Here is a 23057-nt window from a genome sequence, read left to right as displayed (position 1 = left end):
ACCTGGTCTGCAGCTTAGCACTTTAACCACTGATTAATTTTCTGCAATGTGTTTCGTGCAAGCTATGAAAGAAACTTCGTAGAGTTTTCATGTGATACGTGAACTTCCTACAGATGTGTACAGTACCAACTTCAGTGTGTTCACCCGTGTAAAGGCTCCTCTCTGACACTCAAAAATCTCTGTTGGTGACTGCTGCAGATTACCTAAATTGTAGTCTTGTTGGAGTTCATTCTCAGCTCCTGATCACCGTGAAGAGAAATGTTAAGTCAACGTTTGAACTGTATTAACATATTGTCGTGTGCTTGTTGATAAGTGCTTACAATTTATGTAATGTTGTAGTCATTTTCATACTTTGAGTTGCATGTTTCAATAGATCTGTGATGACCGGGTGCATAAAGAGCAATGAATTTTGTTGTTCAAGTGTTGCTCAAAGAACTGTTGTACGACTATGCAAACAGCTTGTGATAAAGTTCTGGCTTTTCCGTAAACAGTATTTTCAGAGCCGATCTGTGATATGTATGCAAAGAATTGCAAGAAGCAGCTATGATTCTTCACTAAGATGCATCATTTATGACACGAATGTTTATTCTTTTTGCAATGCATTAGTTATATATGCACAAAAAGAATGACTACTACGAGGTTCATGAAAGAATGTGTCATCAGGAAAATTAAGTTCGCTGCTATATCTTGTGCACTTTACTGCTTTTTTTTTTTGTTTCATTCTGAAAATTTGTCTAAAACATGCATTGAAAACACAGGACTATTAGTCTTTATGAAGTGTTTGAAAATGAAACTATGCATGATTAATGCAGCTGTTGATGCACATCCAATATATTGCTACGAAGGGGGTAAGACGTCGGAGCGCTGAACAACAAGACGATAGGGTAGGGAGCTCAGCTGGTCAACGGCAGCGCGTCCGGCACCAGAGTCTTTTTCCGTCTTTTTTCTTCACTTGTGTTCTAAACTTCATCTTCTTCTGTACTGTTACATTTTCCCCCTGGGCAGACGAAGCCCCCCGGGCGAGGTAGTTATTCGTTTCCACGAGAGTGACACGGCTTCATCCGGGCGACATGGGCAACTTCAGTTCTGACTGAACGACGACCACTTGCTGTCATACGTGCTATTTGGTAGTTCACTTCACTGACGCATTCAAGCACAATGTAAGGGCCAGCGTAATGCGCAAACATTTTCTGGGCTAAACCACGCTTTCAGAGAGCCACACTAAATCTCCAGGGGCATAAGACACATGGTTATGCCGGCTGTCGTACCAAGCTTTTGAACGCTCTTGCGAAGCGAGAATTCGCAAATGGGCGAGACGGCGAGCTTCTTCGGCTCGACAAAGAGTTTCCGCGATGCACGGTTCATCATGGACGGATTAAGGAAGAATGGTGTCTAGACAATACCGAGGAGGACGGGCATATAGCAGGAAGAACGGGCTGTAGCCAGTAGTCTCATGGGTTGCAGTGTTGAATGCAAATGTTATAAATGGCAGTATAGTATCCCAATTCTTGTGGTCAGATGCGATGTACATAGATAGCATGTTTGTGAGTGTGCGGTTTGTGCGCTCCGTCAAGCCATTGGTTTGAGGGTGATATGGTGTGGAATGCCTAAAATGCGACGCACACAAACGAAGAAGCTCTTCCACAACATCTGCCATAAACTGGCGACCTCGATCACTGATGATCACTCGCGGAGGTCCATGGCGGAGGATCGCAGAATGGAGCAAGAACTGGGACACGTCGTGAGCGGTGGCTGAAGGAAGAGCTGCCGTTTTGCAGTAGCGGGTGAGGTAGTCGGCACAAACCACGATCCAACGATTTCTGTCGGATGACTTCGGGAAGGGACCCATAAGGTCGATTCCGATTTTCTCAAATGCCCCATGTGGTGGAGTCACAGGATGCAGCAGGCCCTGTGGCATGGACGTAGGGCATTTATGTCGTTGGCACTCAGTGCAGCTCGCCACATATCGCTCAGTCGTCTGGCGCATCTTTGGCCAATAAAACCGGTCGCGGGCACGATGGAGCGTTCTTGCAGAGCCCAGGTGACCGGAAGTTGGGTTGTCATGCATGGCGCGTAAGATGCACGAGCGGTAGCTCTCGGGAACCAGAAGCAGAAAATTCGTACTGGTGCTTGAGTAAGCCTTTTTGTACAAAAGGCCATCACGGAGACAAAATGGGCTGGAAGCAGTGGAATCCCGCGCCTCCGCAAGCAGTGGCTCGAGGCTTTTGTCGGTCTCTTGCGCAGTCCGCAGAGCCGAGGCGTCGGGAAACTCGGGCACGACGGAGGCGATGTAATGATCAAAATCACCAGAGTCACATTCGGTCGTAGGAAGACGTGACAGACAGTCTGCATCGGCGTGTTTGTGGCCACTCTTGTACGAAACAGTGAGGTCGTACTCTTGCAGACGAAGGGCCCGGCGTGCCAGACGACCAGATGGATCACGAAGGTTGACAAGCCAACACAGGGCATGATGGTCAGTCACAACCAGGAAATGGTGTCCATATAGGTAGCACCGAAACCGCTGAACAGCGAAAACTACAGCGAGACACTCCTGCTCCATAACAGTGTAGTTACGGGAACAGCTTGCATACGCAATTACATGCTCGCCTGTTGTCGAACGTTGCACAAGCACAGCGCCAACACAAATCCCACTTGCATCAGTGTGGACTTCAGTCGGAGCAGAGGGGTTGAACTGCCGTAGTATGGGATGTGACATAAGCAGAAACTTTGTTGGCGGAAAGACGCGTCGCAATCTGAGGTCCAGTCGAAAGGGACGTCCTTTTGTAGAAGGGATGTCACGAGGGTAGGCGACGTCGGCAAACCTTGGGATGAATCGTCGAAAGAGGAACACAGGCTCAGAAAACTGCGGAGCTCTTTTTGAGTCTGTGGTCGTTGGAATGCTGCAACTGCTGCAGTCTTCTGTGGATCTGGCCGAACTCCATCGCGGTCGACGAGATGCCCAAGTACCAGCGCTTTACGTTCACCAAAACGGCACTTTTTGGAATTCAGGACAAGGCCAGCCTTTTGTAGGCAATCTAAAACAACAGCGAGTCACGTGTTATGTTCAGTAAAAGTCCGGCCAAAAATAACATCGTCTAAATAGCACATGCAGATTTCCCACTTGAGGCTACGAAGTATTGTGTCCATAAATCTTTCAAATGTGGCCAGCGCATTACATAGGCCGAAGGGCATCACGTTAAATTCAAATAGGCCGTCCGGCGTAACAAATGCAGTTTTTTCCTTGTCAGCAGGGTCGATCGGAATCTGCCAATAACCCGATCGCAAATGAACTGAAGAGAAATAAGACGCGGAGAAAAGGCAATCTATGGCATCGTCGATGCGTGGGAGAGGATACACATCCTTTTTAGTGATGGAGTTGAGGCGACGATAGTCAATGCATAACCTCCATGTTCCGTCTTTTTTCTTCACCAATATCACGGGAGCAGCCCAAGGACTGGAGGATTCCTTTATTACGCCCCTGTTCAACATGTCTTGGACTTGCTCGGTGATGATCTTACGCTCTGATGGTGACACACGGTACGGCTTTTGACGGATCGGATGGGCAGATCCCGTGTCAATCCTGTGGCGTGCGCGCGACAGCGGAAAATGTTGCGAGCCGTCGGACTGCGTGAAATCAGATGGATAGGTGCTGGGACAAGAGGTTCTTCAATATCTGTCATTGTGAGGTGCTCAACGATGCGCTGATCATCGGAAGAAGCTTTTCGTCAGCAGGTGAGTTAGTAGCGGGGTTGTCTAGGGAAGGAGTAACGACAGCTACACAATTCGGGAGAGTTGCGCTACATGAAGCTAGTTTGGAGCCCGCTGGAAAAACAACTGGTTCCGATGAGCAATTTATAGTCCACTGTCCGGTACGGCCCTCTTTCACGCAAATGAAACAATGAGGCACTAACGCATTTTTCTTTACGCACTGTAAATTAAGAGGCGCCACAGTAGCCTCAAAAGAGTCATTAATAGCATGGGAGCAGGACACCTGGACACACACTGCTGAATGTGGCAGTATGACGACTTCATCACACACACACAAAACGTCTTCATAATTTGATGTCTCTTCCAAAAGTTCACGAGGAAGAGAACCACTAACACTTAGCTCTCCCGTTCGACAGTCAACTGTAGCGCCGCACATACGCAGGAAGTCAATTCCCAAGATTACGTCGTGAGTAGATCGGGGGCAGTACTGCAAACTCCGCCGGAAATACTGTGCCCCCCAAGGAAACTTTAACGCTGCATACCCCAACCAGATACAATAACTCTCCACTTACTCCATAAAAATTTGCAGTTTTGTCCCAAAAAAACATAACTTTGTTCTTCAAAAAGTTCTTAAAATTTAAACTCATAACTGAAACTGTAGCACCAGTGTCTACGAACGCCATCGTTGGCAAACCATCAACAATCACATTGACCTTGTTCTTTAATATGAACACAGACAGAGGAATAATAGGTTGCAGCGCACATTGTCCAGCGACCTCACCTCCATTGGCTGCGCTGGCTAGTTTTCCTGCGTTGGTGGTGGAGATCGGCGCCGTGGAGACGGGGAGCGGCGCACACGAAATGACGGAGGTGGTGTCACACTGCGGTCAGATGCTGGCGAATGGCTGCGGTGCCCTTCGTTTTGAAAACGGCCCCTCCAGGAAGGATGTTCTGGCCGATAGTTGTTGATGTAGGGCTGGACGATGCGCCGGTTCGGTGGCGTCGGGGGATTCCGGAACGATGTGCGCCGATTGCAGTAGCGGGAAATGTGACCCGCGGCACCACATTGGTAGCACACCGGAAGAGGTCGCTCAAAAAGTGGCGTGTCAGGGTTCCTGCATGGTAGGCCGCGACGAATATCCGGATGGTGGTTCTGGGACGATGTAGTTGTCCGGCGCGGTCGGCGCGATTTACGACTGGAGTAAGAGCGAGGATCTCTACGCTGATGGCAAGAGAATTATTGGAAATTCTCTTCAGGTCTTGGTTGCGGAGTGTATAGGTCTTCGCGGCAGACAAAATCGGTGACATTCGCGGACATCGGTGGGCACACACCCCCATAAGTTAGACGAGCATATACGTCCCCTCCGAAGCCATTGGGCCGGGCAAGCTGCTCACGTCGTGACATCTCATTTCGAACAATTTCACGGATGGCGCACAGGAGGCTTTGAGATGGAGATTCTTCAATGCTAGCCACTGTAGTCACATTTGCGAGCCATCCAAATTTCGGTGTAATGCGGCGAGTCTTTAGGGCCTCGAATGTTCGGCAGTGCCGGATAACGTCAGAGACCGAACTCAAGTTTTCCTTGGCAATGAGGAAGTGGTAGACATCTTCCGCAATGCCTTTGAGCAGATGGCCTACCTTATCTTCAGTCATCCTGCTGTCGACGGTCTTGCACAACTTGAGTATGGCCTCTATGTAGGTGGTGCAAGTTTCTCCGGCTGCCTGGGCCCTCTGAGCAAGTGTCTGCTTGGCCTGTTTCTTCTTTGAAGCTAGGTCACCGAAACATTCCTTGATAGCTTCGAAAAAACTTTCCCAAGTTGTCAGGGAGTCCTCGTGGTTCTCATACCACATCAAGGCGGTATGAGAACTGTACGGTACTGTACTGTTACAATATTTCCAAAGCTTTCTTCAATAAGAATCTATAAAGATCACAAAGCCACAGTTAGACGGTTTTGTGAATTCAACTCCATGTCTTTTGGTTATTTATTTCAATACCTTTAGGGCCATATGGCCTTGAAGAGGGGAGCAGTTAAACAGCATTACAATAAACATAACAATAAAAGCATAATCTTAGATGTTGCTAGCTACATAATTTTAACTAATTCATTCATGGTATAAGCGTTTTGTTGTCACTGATTAGTGCCAGTGATCCAGGAAGGTGATTCCACAGGGTATGGGGTAAAAACAAATGAAAGCAGGTTTTTGTTCTGCAGAAATATACATCAACTTTGTGAAGGTGATCCGTCCGTGGTAATACGTACTGTGGCAGTGAAATAAATTCTTCTCGCAGGTGAGAATGATGAAAAATTTCATGGAAAATGTGAAGACAAAGTTGTCTATGACGAGGTGCAAGGGATGGCAGGCCGCGGCTGTCTTTCGTATTTGATATGCTTGCTTGACGATCATGTGTCTTGATTTGCTCAGCCGGCGTCTGCCGACCACATACCCTCGGCTGCGTTTCCGGAACTCGGCATAAATCTACTCTCCTATTGAGAAGTGTTCAATGCTGCTGAACCGAATGTGGAGCGGAAGCATTAGCTGCCAGTGACCGAGCGTTCTTCCTCCTCTTCTCGCGGCTCTTCAAGGTCAAATGTGGCCCTTCCCGCGACGACTCGAAACCTGGCGCAGTATTGCTATAGCAATAAAAATTCGAGGCCACTTTGGAACACTAAAGTGCGATGAGGCGACAGCCATAGTGCAGTAGAACATAGAACTCCACTAGGACACTTCTATACCCCTCTCTTCTTTCACTCCCACCTCCTCCCTTTCTCTACGGCATGGTACAGGGTCCTTCAAAATATGTGCGAACACGGCGAAGCGTGCCCGCGCTCCGCGAAGCGTCAGCGCATCCGGCGCGGTCACGCATCGAAACAATGTGGCGCATAGGCGGTGCTTCGTGTCGTCTGCTACAGCACGGAAGCGCGCCGTGCTTGCTTTGCTGGGAAGCTTTGCTTTGCTTGCTTTGCGCGGCTGATAAGCTGCTGCAAATTCGTGCCAAGCTAAGCGACTGCTCTGTACTAGTGAATGATTCTCGGATGACTTGTGAAAGCACGATCCACTGCACATTCATGTTCATCGGCTGACAAACACCAAGCTATCAGTTTTAAAGCAATGATGTCACTTTTTTTCATGCTTATTTCTTACGCTGCCCCAGTAATAAAAGCGGTGTAACAGTATTGGGGGGCGTCATTTTTCGCCGAAGCTAGGGAGAGCAAGCGATGTCTTGTGTCCCGGAGAGCGAAAGATGGCAAATTGTAGCGCTAAGCCAACAAGCATACTCCCAGAGGAGGATATCAGTGCTAACAAATCGACCACTTTCGACCGTGAATTGGATCGTTCGGGCTAACCGAAAGGAGCGAAGGATCACGGATCGTCCACGGACAGGCCGTCCCAAAGTCACCAATGAAGACGACGACATGAACATAGTTGCGGCCGCTGTGGACAAGCCCACTGCCAGTTCGACTGAAATTAAGAACACTGTCGGGCTTCCGGGTGTGTCGAACGCAACAGTGAGGCTTCGCCTGCGCGCGGCTGGCCTCAAGTCAAGAATAGCTGTACAGAAGCCACTTGTGAGCGCGAAGAACAAGGACAAGCGCCTGGCATTTGCCCGAGATCATGAGCACTGGACAGAGGAGCACTGGGGAAAGGTCATATTTACTGATGAATCTGCTTTCACGACCAGGTGGGACCAGCGTCAGCGAGTCTGGCGGCCTGAAAACTGCCGGTGAGTGTAATCATTTAAGCAAGTGTATCCTAAAATGAAGGATCATTTTAGGCACTAGTATTTACTGTTATTAAGGTTTAAACGTTTATATGCTTGTTCTAGCAAGTATCAATAATAATTTTTGCAGTGGCCTAGCAACTGTAGTTTTGCAAAGCGCGTACATTAAGCAACATTTCATTTTACACTTCGATAAAAATAAAGCAATTGTTAAAGCAAATAAAGCAAATAAAGCTTAAATCTATAAACATCGAATACTATAAGTTGGCGCGTACATTGTTCATCACGAAATATGGGAATGGGGAGAAAGTGACTGTAGGATCGATTAATATTAGGAATTTGTTAGTGGCAAAGGAGGCTGCTATTGCCCTAGCGTGGGTCACTACCAAAGCCAAGATCATCTTGTCTGACAGTAAGGCAGCTGTTCACAACTTTTGTAAGGGGGCGGTCTCCAGTCAAGCCGCCAAATTACCCCTGAAGCAGAGAGGACTCCCTAATATGGGTGGGTTCCTGCTCATGAGAGTATTCCGGGGAATGAGGCTGCTCAGACTCGCTCGAGAATTATACATCCGAGCTGCTCTGGAAGTGCCCCTGAGTGGGAATAAAGACCCTCGCATAACGTATAAAGAAAAACCGAAACACCTAGATTGAATAGGATAACATTCTCAGTTCCGGATAGGTCATTCACTCCAAAGGAGTGCAGGGCCCGGAGGAGGCTTCAGGTCAACAGATTCTTTTCGTACTCCTTACTACACGATGAAGACAGTGGGAGCCTGAGCTCTGCCGTAGCTTCCACAGAATGAGTTCGCAAAATCACATAATTTGGAGTGTCAGGACTCACCTGGGGCTAAATCACAAAGCATCCCAGACCTTGCCACCTGAGAAGAGCTGATCTGGAGCCCCGACCCGGATCAGCAAAGGCTCATCAGCCGTCAGGCGGAGACAGCTTACTACAATACTCTCTCCACGACCTCCAGTGCTGAGAGCCGGCTGGGAGGCACCCCCTCCTAATTGCTCCACCCCGACCGTGAGGCTCCATGATGACGGAAATAAAGTTCATTCATTCATTCATTCATCAAGAAATAGGTGCGGATAGAGAGCCAATATTTAGACTGTGGCATACGCAGGAATCATGCTTTGCCTGAGTCTCGGAACATTTGATGATCTCTCAAAACAAGTGAATTCATAAAAGAATGGCCTCGTTCGCAATTTTTCTTGTGATTGTGTTAGGTGGCCCGGTAATGACCGCTAGACAATCCTAAAAGATATTGATATTTCTGTTCCTTCTAGCTTGTTGGTTGCACCTGCATTTTTTTACCAACGCTAACAAATGTTTTTTTCGTATTCTGCAGATATATGCCTGAGTACATGCAGCAAGTCGCTGCCAGCGGCCGGTCCGCTGTGAATGTTTGGGGCGCTGTGACCGCCGAAGGCCTGGGACCCCTGGTTCGTCTAGAGAGCCGATTCAATGGAGAGGCCTACTGCTCAATCCTGGACGATGTGCTCTTCCCGTACCTTTTAGGAGGACCATTTCCGGACAGAGACTTCATTCTGCAGCATGATAACTCCCCAATACACAAATCGAAAAAAGTCGCTGCATTTCTTGAGCTCCGCGACATCGCAGTGTTGGAATGGCCTGCTCAGTCCCCTGACCTAAATGTTGTAGAGAATGTTTGGGGCGTAATGAAGAGCACTATGACCGGCTGACAGCTGCACGGCCTCTCAGCGGACGTACTATGGATTGTCGTCCAAGAGGAGTGGCAGCGGCTAAGGTCCAATGCGAGCCTTTGTAGGTCCCTATACAGGTCCCTCCAGAACAGGATGAAAGCCGTCATAAACGCAGGTGGCGAACCGACCAGCTACTGACCTTGGCCATGGAACTCGTTTAAGAGCAGCACATAGGAGAAAATAAAACTCCACGCAAGAGCAAACCCTGAACAGACTCGGTGGATCATGAATTTTATTTCCTACAATCAGTTTTGCGTTCTCAATTAGATGCGTTACCTTGATGTCAAACTTTTTTTGTCCATGAAAGGATACCTGATGTGTGGGGTTGTAGTTGTTGTAGTGGGGTTGTAGAAAGGAAAGACGGTCATTTAATGTGCTATATCCGTGCATGCTAAGTATCACCGGGGTCGAAATGATTCAGATCCCTCTACTACGTCGACGTCTCCCATAGCGCGAGTGTCTTTTGGGCATTTAACAGCATAAACTAATCCAGAATAGAGCTGAGAAATTTGAAACACCTGCATTTAACCGAGTACGCTGCACTGGGAACACGCACTGCTGAGTGGCCGCATGCGGAACCAACAACGCGATGCAGTCATAAAATGCGACATTGCCAACTCGGTGCGTCTGGGCGCTGTCAGCACAGTGTAGGTGCGCTTCGCAGCAAAGCAAGCACGGTGCGCTTCGCAGCAAAGCAAGCACGGTGCGCTTCGCAGCAAAGCAAGCACGGTGCGCTTCGCAGCAAAGCAAGCACGGCGCGCTTCCGTGCTGTAGCAGACGACACGAAGCACCGCCTCCAGTCTGCTGTGCGCATGCGCCACATTGTTTCGATGCGCGACCGCGCCGGATGCGCTGACGCTCCGCGGAGCGCGGGCACGCTTCGCCGTGTTCGCACATATTTTGAAGGACCCTGTACATGTCCGCGGAGAATTGTGACAGATACTGCGCCTTTTCTATCCTGTAAATCAATTTCAAACGCCGCTGATGCCTCCTGTACTAACGCCTGCTAGGCATATAGATCTGTGTTTGCTGTGTGGTTAGGCGTTCGAGAAAGCGGCAAATAAAAGGCGCCCACCTGTATCGGACGCCCGGCGGGGTCAGCTTCGTATATGGATGAATTGCCTGGTGACATCATCACCTGTCATAGACATCGCGCGCCTCTTGTCGAACCCGACCATCATTTCATTAAAGGCATCGAAGTTCATCGGTGTTCTATAATTCGTTTACAGGAAAGGCGCAGTATCCATCACTCGCGGAACACCACTATCATCCTCGCGTGTTCAAAGCCGCAAGGCTTCCCGCCCATTCCCCACCCCACCATCTCCTCTTGGGAAGCTGCTCTCTCTAGCTCACACCTGCAAGATCAGCAACGGCTGATCGAGCGGGCACGTGGTATAGCAGCAGCTGCCGGCATCCTGGACTGAGGAGGCCGCCTGAAATGGACACGACCACCTAATCACCAGTGCATAGTTATTGGGTTTAAATAAATGTTTTTTCCTCCTCCTCCTCACTGTAGACAAGGGAAATTATGAAGAGCGTCTCACGATCCGGGGAGTGGATTCTCCTTCTGACCACACTAGTGAGCGGACGCAGGATGCAGGGCTCCTCCGGAGCGATTATAGCGGCTATGTCTGGGCGCGCAAACAGGTCCTACTCTTCTTACAGGACGTATTTTTTGAATACCATTTTTTTTTTTGCACGCCGAAGTAAGACCGGATCAAAGATTTCTGGGACGCGCTGGCTCGGCTGACGCTACTCCCCAAGTTTATCGCCTTGGGAACGTATCGAACCAGCCATGTGTCGGCCGTTACTTCGCCTCTGCCGCAGCGGTAGAAGAAATTGTCTCTGCTAAGCGATGAATGTGAAGGAATGCCGTTGTCTGGTCATAGACTCTGCCAACCAAGACGTACGCCAAAGACGCGGGATCGTATCCTGGCCTCGGCGGCCGCTTTTCGGTGGCGGTGAAAAGCAAGGTGCCCTTGTGCTATGCGATGTCAGTGCACTTTAAAGAACCCCAGGTGGTCAAAATTTCCGGAGTCCTCCACTACAGCGCCTCTCATAGCCCGAGTCGCTTTGGGACATTAAACCACACAAAACCACAAACCGTACGCCTCAAGCTGCATTGGTTGTTGCACAATGTGCCCGACGAGGACGTGAAGGTAGCCTTTGCTCTGTACGGCAAGGTGAATGAAATTTCCAAGTAACGGTGGCGCATCCAAGGGGTAGCCAGCAAAGGTTCAACAACCCGTTTGGTGTCTTTAAAACTGAAACCAGGCGTGCTGCTTGAGGACCTGCCTCACGAAATTAGGGTGGGCGGTGAGCTCGCTCTTGTTATGGTGCCGGGCAGAGCAGCTCTTTGCCTGTGCTGCCACGGTAGGTGACACATCTGCCGTGAGTGCAAGGTCCTACGGCGTAGCTTCTCTCGCCGCTACGGACATCAAGAAATTGCGTCCGAACATATGCGAATGCAACTGTTCCAGTGAGCACTGACATGGCGTCCGAACTCATCATGGCCGAGGCGGACGCGGAGGAGGCTGCAGCAGCGGCAACTGATGAAGCAGTCGAGGAAATCACCAGCAACGACTCTCCTGATATCAGATACTGAGGAGTCTAATAATTGGTGCCAACCTCAAGACCTTCACCCAGCTGAAGCTGAGACGCCAAAGAATGAAAGCCAGTAAGCCGCAAGGAGCCAGCCACTAGCATTCTGCAACATGTGGTCAATACGAATGTGACCGAAGGAACCGCCAGCAACCAAGCAACCACCAGCGTTCCACGACATGTTGACAATATGGATGTAACAGAGGGGAGTGCCAATAACCAAGCAGCAAAGCGACCGTACGAGAACATTGGGGACAGGATGCATGAATCAAGCGCAAACAGCCGCAGAAGACAGCCGAAATGTGGCGAGCGACGTTGAGACCAAGGCCGAATACATAGGCTGATCCACGAGCGGCGGCTCAGCAGCCGCCGTAATGAAGGGTGTGCGTTCCGGATGGTTTCATTGAACGCAAGATGGACTGCTTTGTTGACACCATCTTGGGCTGTCTGCTGGAAAGAGGTAGGCGCCATACGGTTTCCTTACTCTAACTAAATAGATGGCTTCAACAGCTGTAGCAGAGTTGCGTGTTGCAACTATTAATGTCAAGGGACTAGCTTTCAAGAAACGGCAATACCAATTAAGAAGTCTTGAAAGACATCTTCTTTCAAGACAGCAATTAAGAGCATGCGTGAGACGAATGAATATGAAATATGCCTGAAGGAGATCGAAATTGAGAAAGAAAAGATTAAAATTGAAAATGCAAAAGTAAAAAATGTGGCACGGCGACTCGCTCTAGAGGAGCAGAAGCTGGATCTAAAAGAAAAAAACATCAGCTTGAAGCCTCTCGCCATGAAAGAGAGCATGAAAAACTACTTGAAAGCCTTCAGAAAATGATCAACGCGCAAAGCCAAGCAATTTTTCACTTTTTGAATAAAAATAAGTGACTCCTGTGCTACGTGTTTGTGTTTAGACCGTATTTTAGGATAAGGTTTTGCAAAAGCTCAGATTTCACAATCTGTTTTGCTAGAACTGCAGAGGAGTGAGGTGAGTTTCAAGATCTGGTGGATCAAGTCCGAAATATTGTGATACCTGGGCACTGTATAAACAGGTACGACAGTTTGTAAAAAGAGCACTAGCTTTGTAGATTCGGGGCAAGTTCTGGAGGTACACCTTTTGGTTGTTTTTAAAGTCTACAAAACCAAACAGCCCTGCAAGTTTACCAAATCCCCACTCCACGGCCTGTCTCACACTACTCATAGCCTTACTAAATTCGCACTGCTCCGGAGTCAAGGAAGCACCGCCATATGGCTTCAGCAGAAGGAGCCGCAGGGGGTAGGCAGGGTCTCCATAAATGGAGTAGTCATGCCCCTGAACAAGCTTTTCCAGTTTTGAATACACTTTGCTGATCCCAAAGTTACCTGAAACAGTAAAAAAAAAAAAGATAGTATGAAATGTGTCAGCAGCACTTGGTTAGGCCAGCTGGGCTCATTTGTTTTTGCTGAAGTTGGTTATTTACTCACCAGCATCATGTTTACTGCCGGGATATGACCCATCCAATTGGCAAATTATTCCATTGGGACACATTATGGTTTGATACTTCAGGGCATGGAATCTTATGTGGCCGCTGAAATAAGGTTTTTGGTCCCTTGAGGGTCGGTAAATTGCCCGTACTGTGCCATCGATGAAAACCCAGCAGTTCGTCAAAGGGGTTCCTTTGGAATTAATGGCCTGAAAGAACAAACAAGTGGATTAAAAGTGTCTACAAATGAAACTGTGATCCTAATTATGGTGTATTTCCCCGCCGTACTGGCGCAGTAGTTAGGGCGCTCGACTACTGTGCCCGAGGATGCGGGATCGAATCTCGGCCACGGCGGCCGTTTTTCGTCATAGCTTGAGTAGGTTTCAAACCTAATTATGATGTATTAGCCACTTACCTGCGAGAATTTCTCCGGCGTGTCGAGGTTGAGCCAGCTGTGATTATTTACGTCATCCAGCAAGTGAAAGAAACATTCGTCGAGGTGCCGGAGATTTTGATTTGTCAAGGAGGACGTCGTTGAACTGTGCCACCCGAAAAGGTCCTCGAGATCGCATAAACGGTTTGGATAAGCCAGCCGTCTAAGCGTTATGCACAGAGCCTCGTCGCCAGGTACTGAAACCCTCTGCGGGGTTACCACGTATTCGGGCATGCGCAAGATCACCCTTAGTCGCCGTACATCATCCTTTTCAAAACGAAAATGGGTCCTGAAAACACCACTGTCCATCGCGTCAATGTTGAGAAGTCCACGTACGGAAAGTGGGCCACGGCGCATCTGTCCAATGACTTCCAGGCACAACAAATCTTCTATTTCAGAACATTTAAGTCTTGACAGGAGTAGCAGATCTTGCAACGTGCTTTTCAGCATCTTGGAAACAGATGTAAGCAAAGCAGAAGCAACTAAAAAAGCGCGCGAAAGAACAACTGACCTGGCTGCTAGGACTTGGCTTCATTTTCGTAGCGTCGCAAACATTTTTTCTAGCACAAATATTCCTCTACTGCATCCAAAACACCACTATAATAAATTAATATAGAGAAAAAAGAAAATTGCATTTATTCAGCAGTTATAACATATTGAAACCAAGCGCGACACGTATTCATATTACACTAACTCCCATTCTGACCATGAGATGGGGCCGCAGAGCGCAGCAATCTTGTCCGCTCGGGCGGGTTCCAGACCCGCCGAGCTAAAAGTCTTTTCTCACTCGACGCTCCGCTGGGCCACTCAGCGCCGCTGGCCGCAAACCCGCTCGGCTAAAAGTCTATTATCCGTACCCTCCTCATCAGTACAATTAGCTTCACTGCCAGCATTCTGGACATGCCTGCAAGTAAGATAAAAACGATGGACAGAGCCATTTCTCGATTTCTGTGGCAGGGCGCTCCAGACAAAGTAAGGCGTCCTGTTGTCCGCCAACCAAGAGGACATAGAGGAGGCCTCGGCGTCCCAGGCCTCACGGCCTTGACTAGAGTATTGCACGTGAGGTGGGTAGCGTGAGCAGTAAAGTGTGACATACCACTTCTTGTCAACCAGGCTCACGCAGTGATTCTATTAGAAGTGAAAGTGAACCTTTACGTCTTTTGACACGGTGGTTGAGCGTTTCACACTTGAAACTTCAAGGCTTTTTCGAGTTTTCGCATGTGCAGGACATCAACTCGTTTTCAGTTTTGAACCCCGTGAAACACGTTAACTCAAACCACCTTTGCAGGCTGAAGTGTTCGAAACCAGCACTATTTTTTATTCTAAACCAGCCTACACTTTGGGTGCATTCCAATTCCAAGACGGCTAATGCAAGATGGCTAGTAGACGTCAAGGTAAAGTGTACTAGAAGAGGGCGCCTGAATTGGCACCCGTTCCCCGATGCCATTCATGTCAAGTACGAGGTGGCGCCACAAGTGACTTCACTGTAGCTTCTTGTTGGTACAGCCTATGGCGCTGCAAGGTGGCGTGCAGCTAGCTATGATAAGAGAGACATACAAACATTTATTATGAGCAGACGAGACGTATTCAGCCCTAGGTGGGCAGCCTCCTCAGTCCAGGAAGCCATGGACCCGAGCCATCTCACGAGTCCGGCTGACCAGACTACGCTGATCCTCCAGGCTGGGGGCTTGACAGCCGAGTCTCCCAGTGCTCTTCGGTTATGGCCATGGTGGTTATAGTACCAGTTGGTCGCTTGCATCTCCACACCATATGTTATAGGGTGTTTGGTATGTTGCAAAATGTGCATTCATATATCTGTAGGTGGTGGGCGAGATTGTGTAGTAAGGTGCCATGGACGTGGCTGTTGGTTTGGATTTTTTGGAGGGTGACTGCTTCTTCTCTGGTTAGTTTCGTGTGGGGTGGGGAATATTTTCTTCTGTCAAGTCTGTAATGCAGGAAGATGTCAGTATATTTCTTGGGTACATCATGTGTGCTCCGAAATCTCTCTGGACATGGCGCCCGGTTAGCATATCCTCAGGCTTAGGCGTTGGCGGCCTCGTTTCCTTCCAAATGAGTGTGTCCCGGAGTCTATATGATGCAGGTATCTGGGAGGTGATGAGTTGTGGTGCGACGGAGGATTTGAAGTGCTCTGCTGGAAATTCTTCCCTTTTGGTAGTTTCTGCATGCAGACTGTGAATCAGTGAGAATGACGAGGTGCTCTTTGCTCGTCGAGACCGCCAATGCAATTGCGGCCTCTTCGACTGCGTCAGTGTCATTTGTTGGAATAGTTCCAGAGGTCTTTTCTGTAAATGTGGAATCCATGACGCTAATGGATTCCCGGGTATTTTGCTGTATCAGCGCATCTCGTTTCCGGATTTGTTCCATGCGCTTTGCTCAGGGCCCGAACTCTTGCCAGGTGCTGGTCTTTGTTGTATGTAGGATGCATGTCGCGGGATGGGGGCTATGGTGATGTATGAGCAGATTTCGTCCGGGATGCGCTGCTTGGTGTTTTTTTTGTTCTAAGCCTTCTCTGTATCCCAGTTTCATGAGGATTGCACGTCCAGTTTCTGTTGCTTTCGAATTGGCTTACTTGTGGGCCTCGGCAAGCTCCTTCCACGTGTTATGAAGGCAGAGGTGGAGAAGGCGTTGCGTAGATGCACGTTCGGATATACCGATGGCGACTTTGACGGCTTTACAGATGAGATTGTTGAGGCTTTCCACTTCTGCTTTCTTAGATCTAAATATAGTGTTCCGCATGTTATGCAGCTTATGATGAGAGTGGCGCGGACCAGGTGCGCCACTGGAGTAACAGTAGCCTGAAGTCTCGGGAGTGTTGCAGACCCTGATCCATATTTCGGCTTGAGGAATAGGAGTTCAATCAAGAAAGAGTTCCAGATCAGGAATGTCATCTTTTGGTGGTCTTCCTCTAGTTCTGGCTTTAAGAACCAGGAGCGCAGATGAGTCTGCAATTTCTTAGGTGGTCATTCATGCAGTCGACGGCTTCCTAAAGGGCGTCTTGTTGCTGTCCTGGGCAGCCGCCTCGAATCCACATTGTTGGCATATAGAGCATGTCGTATGCTGTTGATTTAATTATAGAGGCTAGAACATTTGACGTGTCGTAAGCAGGCGCTCTCGCCAGGAGCCGCGCGGCAGCCTATTACGATAATAGCGTAGGTGGTGCTGTTCGCAGCAGGAGAGTTAGGCAAGCAGACGACGACGCCGCCGCTACTGGCGTCACTCGTCGAGTGAAATTGCGCTTTTTCGTGTGTTCCCGCTTCACTCACTTCGCCCGATTGCCAGGCATGTTTGTGCGCAGCGGTTCAACAGTGCCGTGAATGTTATTTGAGCATCTGCTAGAAAATGCCTCCAAAGGCGGAATGTGTTTTGTGCCCCTTTGCAAAGGGGGGTATAAGTCATGTGATGGAAAGGTTTAGCTGCTCTGTGCTCCCGCAGACACTCTTCGTCGAGAAAAATCCGTGGACAAAACACGGAATCTTCATTTCATTTCTGATTTTTCTCACATCGTGAAATGTATAAGGAATGCATTTACTTCTAAGGGACCAGATCCCAGGTTGTAATGCACATGTCGGCGTTATCAAAGAAGCGTGGAAGTTTGACAGACACGCTTACATTGAAAGTCAATCATGCCACATTTAACTTTGTCCCATTTGCAGCCGAATGCAATTGAGAAAATATGTGTCTACCTAGCCTTCCAGCTGTTCAGTGATGAGGCTTTGAAAGGACTTTTTTTTTACAAGGATAAGCTAGACAAAACGGTCCATACATTTGAGCCACCAGAACGATTTGGGAAGCTCATGAAACGCTTGATTTTTATCATGACATCAAGAATGCCCTCCAAAGGACTTCACCCAGAGTCGGCAAGTGCGTGCTTTCTAGAATAACATCTAACCTTCTTGAATGAATGGGAACGATATGCCGCTCAGCACGGCGGTCGATTTCTCATTGTAGGAACTGCCCTTGGACTTCGTGTGATGCTGAAAAGCACGCTGTCACTTGTGAATTATGTGACGTCATAACTAAAATACAAATATCTCCTGACAGCAAATTTGAGCCAAGACAAATTGGAGAATTTATTTGGCATTGTAAGACAATCATTCGGCTGCAATGACCCTAGTGAATAACCTTGCCTTCTACAACTTGGCAAAGTCATCAAGGAATGGCAATTCACCAGCTGAAACTGTGAGTTCTCTTTTGCAGCCCTCTGATGTAAGGAAAAAAAAGGCAGCACAAATAGCAAGCTTAATTGATGATCTCTTGGACGAGGGAAATCTGCCACATGCTTCAGCAGTGCTGCAAGAGCAGGAATGCATGTCGGACCACAAAGGCTGTGTGGAAAAGAAACGCAAAAACCGACTCATTTTTTTTACGCTGGCTACGTTGTCAGAAAGTGATTGAAAAGATTCCGCATGTGCATCTGTGTTGGCTATGTTGCCCCTACAGGCTGGTAAAAATGAGAATGCCTCACTGACGAAGCAGGCTGACCATGGAGGTTTGGTGTACGCCTCAAAGTACATTGAAGTGCTAACAAGTAAACTAAGCCTATGGGGCTGAAATATGGAGGTTAACCAAGAGGGTTCTACTTAAGTTGAGCAAAACGCAGAGGGCTATGGAACGAAAAATGGTAGAGGTAACATTAAGAGATAGGAAGCGTGCAGGGTGGGTCAGAGAAATAACTCAAGTTACTGACATTCTAATAGAAATCAAGAAGCAGAAGAAATGGGCATGGGCAGGACATGTAGTGCGAAGAGGGGATAACTGATGGTCGCTTAGGGTATTTCAAACTGGATTCCAAGGGAAGGAAAGCATAGCAGGGGGGCACAGAAAGTAAGGTGGGCGGAAGAGGTTAAGAAGCTCGCAGGGGTCAAGTGGATGCAGCTAGCACAGAACCGGGTTGATTGAAGAAATATGGGAGAAGCCTTCACCTAACCTAACCTAACCTTATAGTAAGGCTGATGAAGTAAACTGGAAATGCATTCACTGCCTTTTTCAGTAGAAACGAGCTGCATGCCGGTAGCATGATGTCTTTTTTATGTTTTCTACAAGGGCACAAACTCCAAGAAGTTGGCTGTAGCGAGTACTCCCGTGTCCTTACAAGGGATGTGATTAAGTTTTATGTATTGACGCGGCAGCATTTGTTTAGGAAGGCGATAAACAAAGATAAGGCATCAAATCACGAGAAGCAAAAGCTGCTCAAAATGAGGCGGTGCCAGTGAAGCTGCATCGATAAAATCTTCATGTAAATAAACATTGCGTTAATGTGTTCTGTTTCCTTTTTTATGTGATTTCATTAATACATTCGGGGCTGTAACGACCATGCGATAGTGTGATGCCGTCCACACGTGAGGCCGTAATTTCGCTCGGTCAATATACGAGACACGCTGAATCTCTTGATGTGACGAGACTCTTGTTTCTGCGCATGCGTGTTGTGCTCATTCATTCCCCTTCATCAATAGTTTTAGTACTGTGTACATAAGCATGCGCAGAACCCTTGCGTACGTAGGCGGCCTGCATGCTGCTTACTGCGAATGCATCATATGCATCACGATTCTTGCGTAGTGCGTATACGTTGCTCGCGTACGCAGAAATCCCTACCTCTTCGTGCGTTCGCTGAACCGTCTGCGCGTTGCTCTCGCGTATGAGAAAGCTCAACAGACACGTTTGGCTATATGGCCCCGCATGCAAGTTGAAATTAGTGTTTAGCCTTGAAGAAAATAGAAATCATAAAACTTGTGATTTTAAGCACATTTCTAGCATAACTACGATTCGCTAGCGTTGGAAGGTGACTGCGAAGCGTTTTGTTTTCTTTTCCGGGTTTTCTGGGTTCGCTTGAGTTCCGTCGCGGGTCTTCAAAACACCGAGCGCGCTGAAAGAGGATTGCATCTGCTCTTAGCGCCACGTCGTATTCTTCCAAAACTATACCCTTCTTTCGCCAAAGAAGATGCAAGTGAGACTGAAAAACCGATGGTTGTCCAAGCAGGCAAAAGAGATGGTGTGTAACGTGTACGCTGGCGTAAGGAGCAGTCAGCCTCAGCTTTCTATATCATCCATGCGCCGCAGTCAGCGAGCTCACCGGTGTGAGTGAGCGTGCCGTCTCCCGTATTAAAGCGGAGGCCCTCTCTGGCACTCTTGAATCTCCAAAGCGAAGAAGGCTGAAGTCGTCACCTGGGCTTGTTTTAAAAAAACTGGAAGACGCGGCTTGAAAGGTACGACACTCACTCTCGCTGCTCTGAGGCGCAAAGTGCATCAGTATTATATGCGCAACGAAGTGCCGACTGCCGCAAAACTACGGAAGGACGTAGTAAATGATCACGATATGGATATGCCGAATATAAGTGTCCGTACGTTGCAGAGGATACTAAACGATATCGGGTTTGCGTTCCGGAAGCGCAAGCGAAACTCTTCCCTTTTGGAAAGAGACGACATCGTCATTTGGCGACGAAAGTACCTCCGTACGATCCAGGAAATGAGAAAGAAGCAGAGGCAAGTACGCTTTTTGTTAAGTATTTTTAGACATGTAACTGCATGCATTATGTGAGAAGGCAAGGATGAAACATGTATTGTTTTGTAATTGCAGAGCTGTAACAATTACAATGGAAAAGCGCAGTGCAGTGTCGGAAGCGGTTCGGAAGAACCTGGAGAGGCAGGCGCGTAATAGACGAAGTGATACGGTCATACGTAAGTTGAGTGCCTTGCGCTGCTGGCTTCGTCGTGTCATGTGATCGCGATAAAAACCGTTCAGGTGCATCGTCTCACGTACCCTGCAATCATTTATAGCGACAGGCTGCTTCGGGGCTGCATGTATGAGTCTGTATGCTTTTTTTTTAAACCTCTGTCCGTCCTAAATCGAAGATCGCATCAAAATCACTTTGGGCTCGTTGTTTATTACTATTATTATTATTATTATATTAGTAGGAGTAGTAGTATTTAGCTTTCAACTAGCAATGGATGCAGAAAACCGCGTGTCACATAAATTCACTTCCTTTTGCAGGACTGTTTACTACCTTGATGAGACCTGGGTTAATGCAGGCCACGTTAAAAATAAAGTTTGGACAGACACTACAGTGGCGTCAAGGGAAGATACCTTTCTCCAAGGCCAGCAACTGAACTTCGTGCACCAAGCGGCAAAGGCGGCAGATTGATCGTGGTTCACGCCAGCAGTGAGAATGGATTCGTCGAAAACGCGTGCCTGATCTTTTGCGCTACAAAAGGAACTGCCGATTACCACAGCGAAATGGACAGTGCTCAATTCGAAAAGTGGTTCATGAACAATTAGTGCCGAACATTGATGAAAACAGTGTAATAGAGATGGATAGCGCTCCGTACCATAGTGTGCAACTGGAAAAAGTACCAACTTTGCGTACTCGAAAAAGCGACATTGAATCTTGGTTGACAGAAAAAAAACATTACGTTTTCGGGCGACCAGCTAAAGGCGGAACTGTTGCAGGTTGTAAACTAACACAAACATCGATATTCTGGGTACCGCATTGATGCTCTGGCAAACAGTGCTGGCCACGACGTAGTCCGGCTGCCTCCTTATCATTGTGAATTTAATCCAATTGAGCTGGTGTGGAGTCAAGTGAAAGGCTACGTCGCTGCCAACATTACGTTCACTCTGTCCGCAGTAGAAAAACTCGTAAACGAAGGGGTCTCCCGCATTACAAGAGAGAATTGGTCACGGGACTGTGCCCATGTTGTATGCCTTGAAGAAGCATGGGAACGTGATGGAGTAATTGACACGCAGCTGGATGCCATTATAATTTCTCTGGACTCGGAATCTAGCTCATCCAGCGAAAGCAGCGAAATGAGTGGCATGGAAGAATTGGAAGGGGGACATCAAGATTGCTGATTCAGAGGGATTGCTTACTATTTCCGCTGAAAACTATTGTCACATTGCGTGATGATAGTGTTGTGGAGCATACATATATTTTTGTTAATTTATTCGACTACAGTGCAGTGTTTATGCAGAAAAACTACCTGCTGTAGCTTTCTGTGCTATATGAAAATATATGGTGTGATCTACTGGTTCAAGCATTTATTAAATGCTTACTTAGACAAACATACAACAGATATACAGTTTCTACGAGCATTAGCAAAGATCATTTTAGGCGCTGTCTCTTCTCCGCAATTTACTTTTCATTTCTCACGGAAACGTAACAATATATCGCGCATTACCGCAAGTTAGTGTTGGCTTCTAGTGCTAAAAAATAGGTAAGCTATCTATTTTACTTCGTTAGTGAAAAATGTGCGAGCCAAGTTATAATGCCTTACTGAAAGTTGCTGCGCATGGTTGATTGCACATATAAAAGAAAACAGCAATGTCTGTACGTTCTCGTCTGGCTCCTCGTCATTAATGGTGGCTATAAAGCGCGCGTGAACCTATTATAAAAAGATATCGGACTCCAACAAGTAAGCTGCGAAAAGCGCTTCTCTCTGGCCGCGGAAACGAAACTGAAACTGCAGTGAGAGGCTCCGTGGAGGCCGACCCTCCGAACTACATGGCGGAGGGACACATTTACAGATGTTCCGCCCCCGTAGCTTTGCTAGCAGTGCCAAAAAAAGTTGTCGCGGAGTATACTTCTGCACAAATAAACGTGCATCTAACATTTTTTTCGGTTTTTCAGTACAATCTGCAACGCCATCGATGCAACATCAATCTGTCCCGTTGTCCGCTAGCGCAGCTGAGACGAGTCTGTTGGTTTTGTTTATGGTGGCTGTAGGGGGTAGTGTGACGGGCGAGGGTATGCGCACCTTGCTTGGGAGAGTGAAACCGCAATAAAAATTCGCGGAGCCACTAGAGGCACTGCAGCACGGCTGATGTGCCACGGATGGCCACAGACGCGACGCGCAGTGGGGCCACTAGGCCAGCCAGGCGCAGTTGCCTTCGCTTGTTGCTGCACCCACATGCGTTGTGTTTCACTCCGTGTCTCTTGTTCTCACCAAGATACTCTGTTGGGCGAGCTGGTAAACATCCATTGTAATTCAGCAAGACACAAGACAAGATAAAAGGAAGCTATAGGACGAGCGCTGACTCAATTCTCAGCCTCAGCCTTTAATCGAAGGCCTAGACAAAAACAAATGTGACGAAAACGAAGGTTTCGCCTATTTGACCAAGTTAGAATTTTGTATCGGCGCAAAGAAAAGTTCACGAGAGAACTGGTTGAAGCATATTTTATTTCAAGAGACATTAAGTGCGTCAGCAAGACTTCTCTTGCTCTTTCAAGTAAAGAGGATTCTTTTTTGAGTGACTTTTTGTTTAGCAAAAGAACCCAGGTGTGATTTATGTGAAAGCTCCGTTTTCATCACATTTGGTTTTGTCTGCGCCTGGGTTAAAGGCTGAGGCTGAGTTGTGAGTCAGCGCTTGTCCTGTAGCTTCCTTTTATCTTG

At 47.9% G+C, this 23057-nt stretch overlaps 1 protein-coding gene and 2 pseudogenes across 1 annotated transcript; 2 read left to right on the top strand and 1 right to left on the bottom strand.

Moving 5' to 3' along the window:
• LOC146209354 (uncharacterized) overlaps positions 1-23057 on the top strand; it is an 82421-nt pseudogene that overhangs the window by 52638 nt on the left and 6726 nt on the right.
• LOC146209356 (uncharacterized) lies at positions 10486-16605 on the bottom strand. The gene is made up of 3 exons (XM_084599750.1): positions 13635-16605; positions 13221-13428; positions 10486-13118 (listed from the first exon to the last, which is right to left on the bottom strand). The coding sequence occupies exons 1-3, from the start codon at positions 14100-14102 to the stop codon at positions 12724-12726; spliced, it is 1071 nt and encodes a 356-aa protein (XP_084455876.1). The 5' UTR covers positions 14103-16605; the 3' UTR covers positions 10486-12723.
• Positions 19987-21519, top strand: LOC146209355 (uncharacterized; annotated as a pseudogene).

The sequence above is a fragment of the Amblyomma maculatum genome, chromosome 1 (assembly GCF_055883805.1).
Source record: "Amblyomma maculatum isolate TAMU_Amacu chromosome 1, ASM5588380v1, whole genome shotgun sequence".
NCBI classification, from domain to species: Eukaryota; Metazoa; Arthropoda; class Arachnida; order Ixodida; family Ixodidae; genus Amblyomma; species Amblyomma maculatum.
This window is presented reverse-complemented; position numbering and strand designations above follow the sequence as displayed.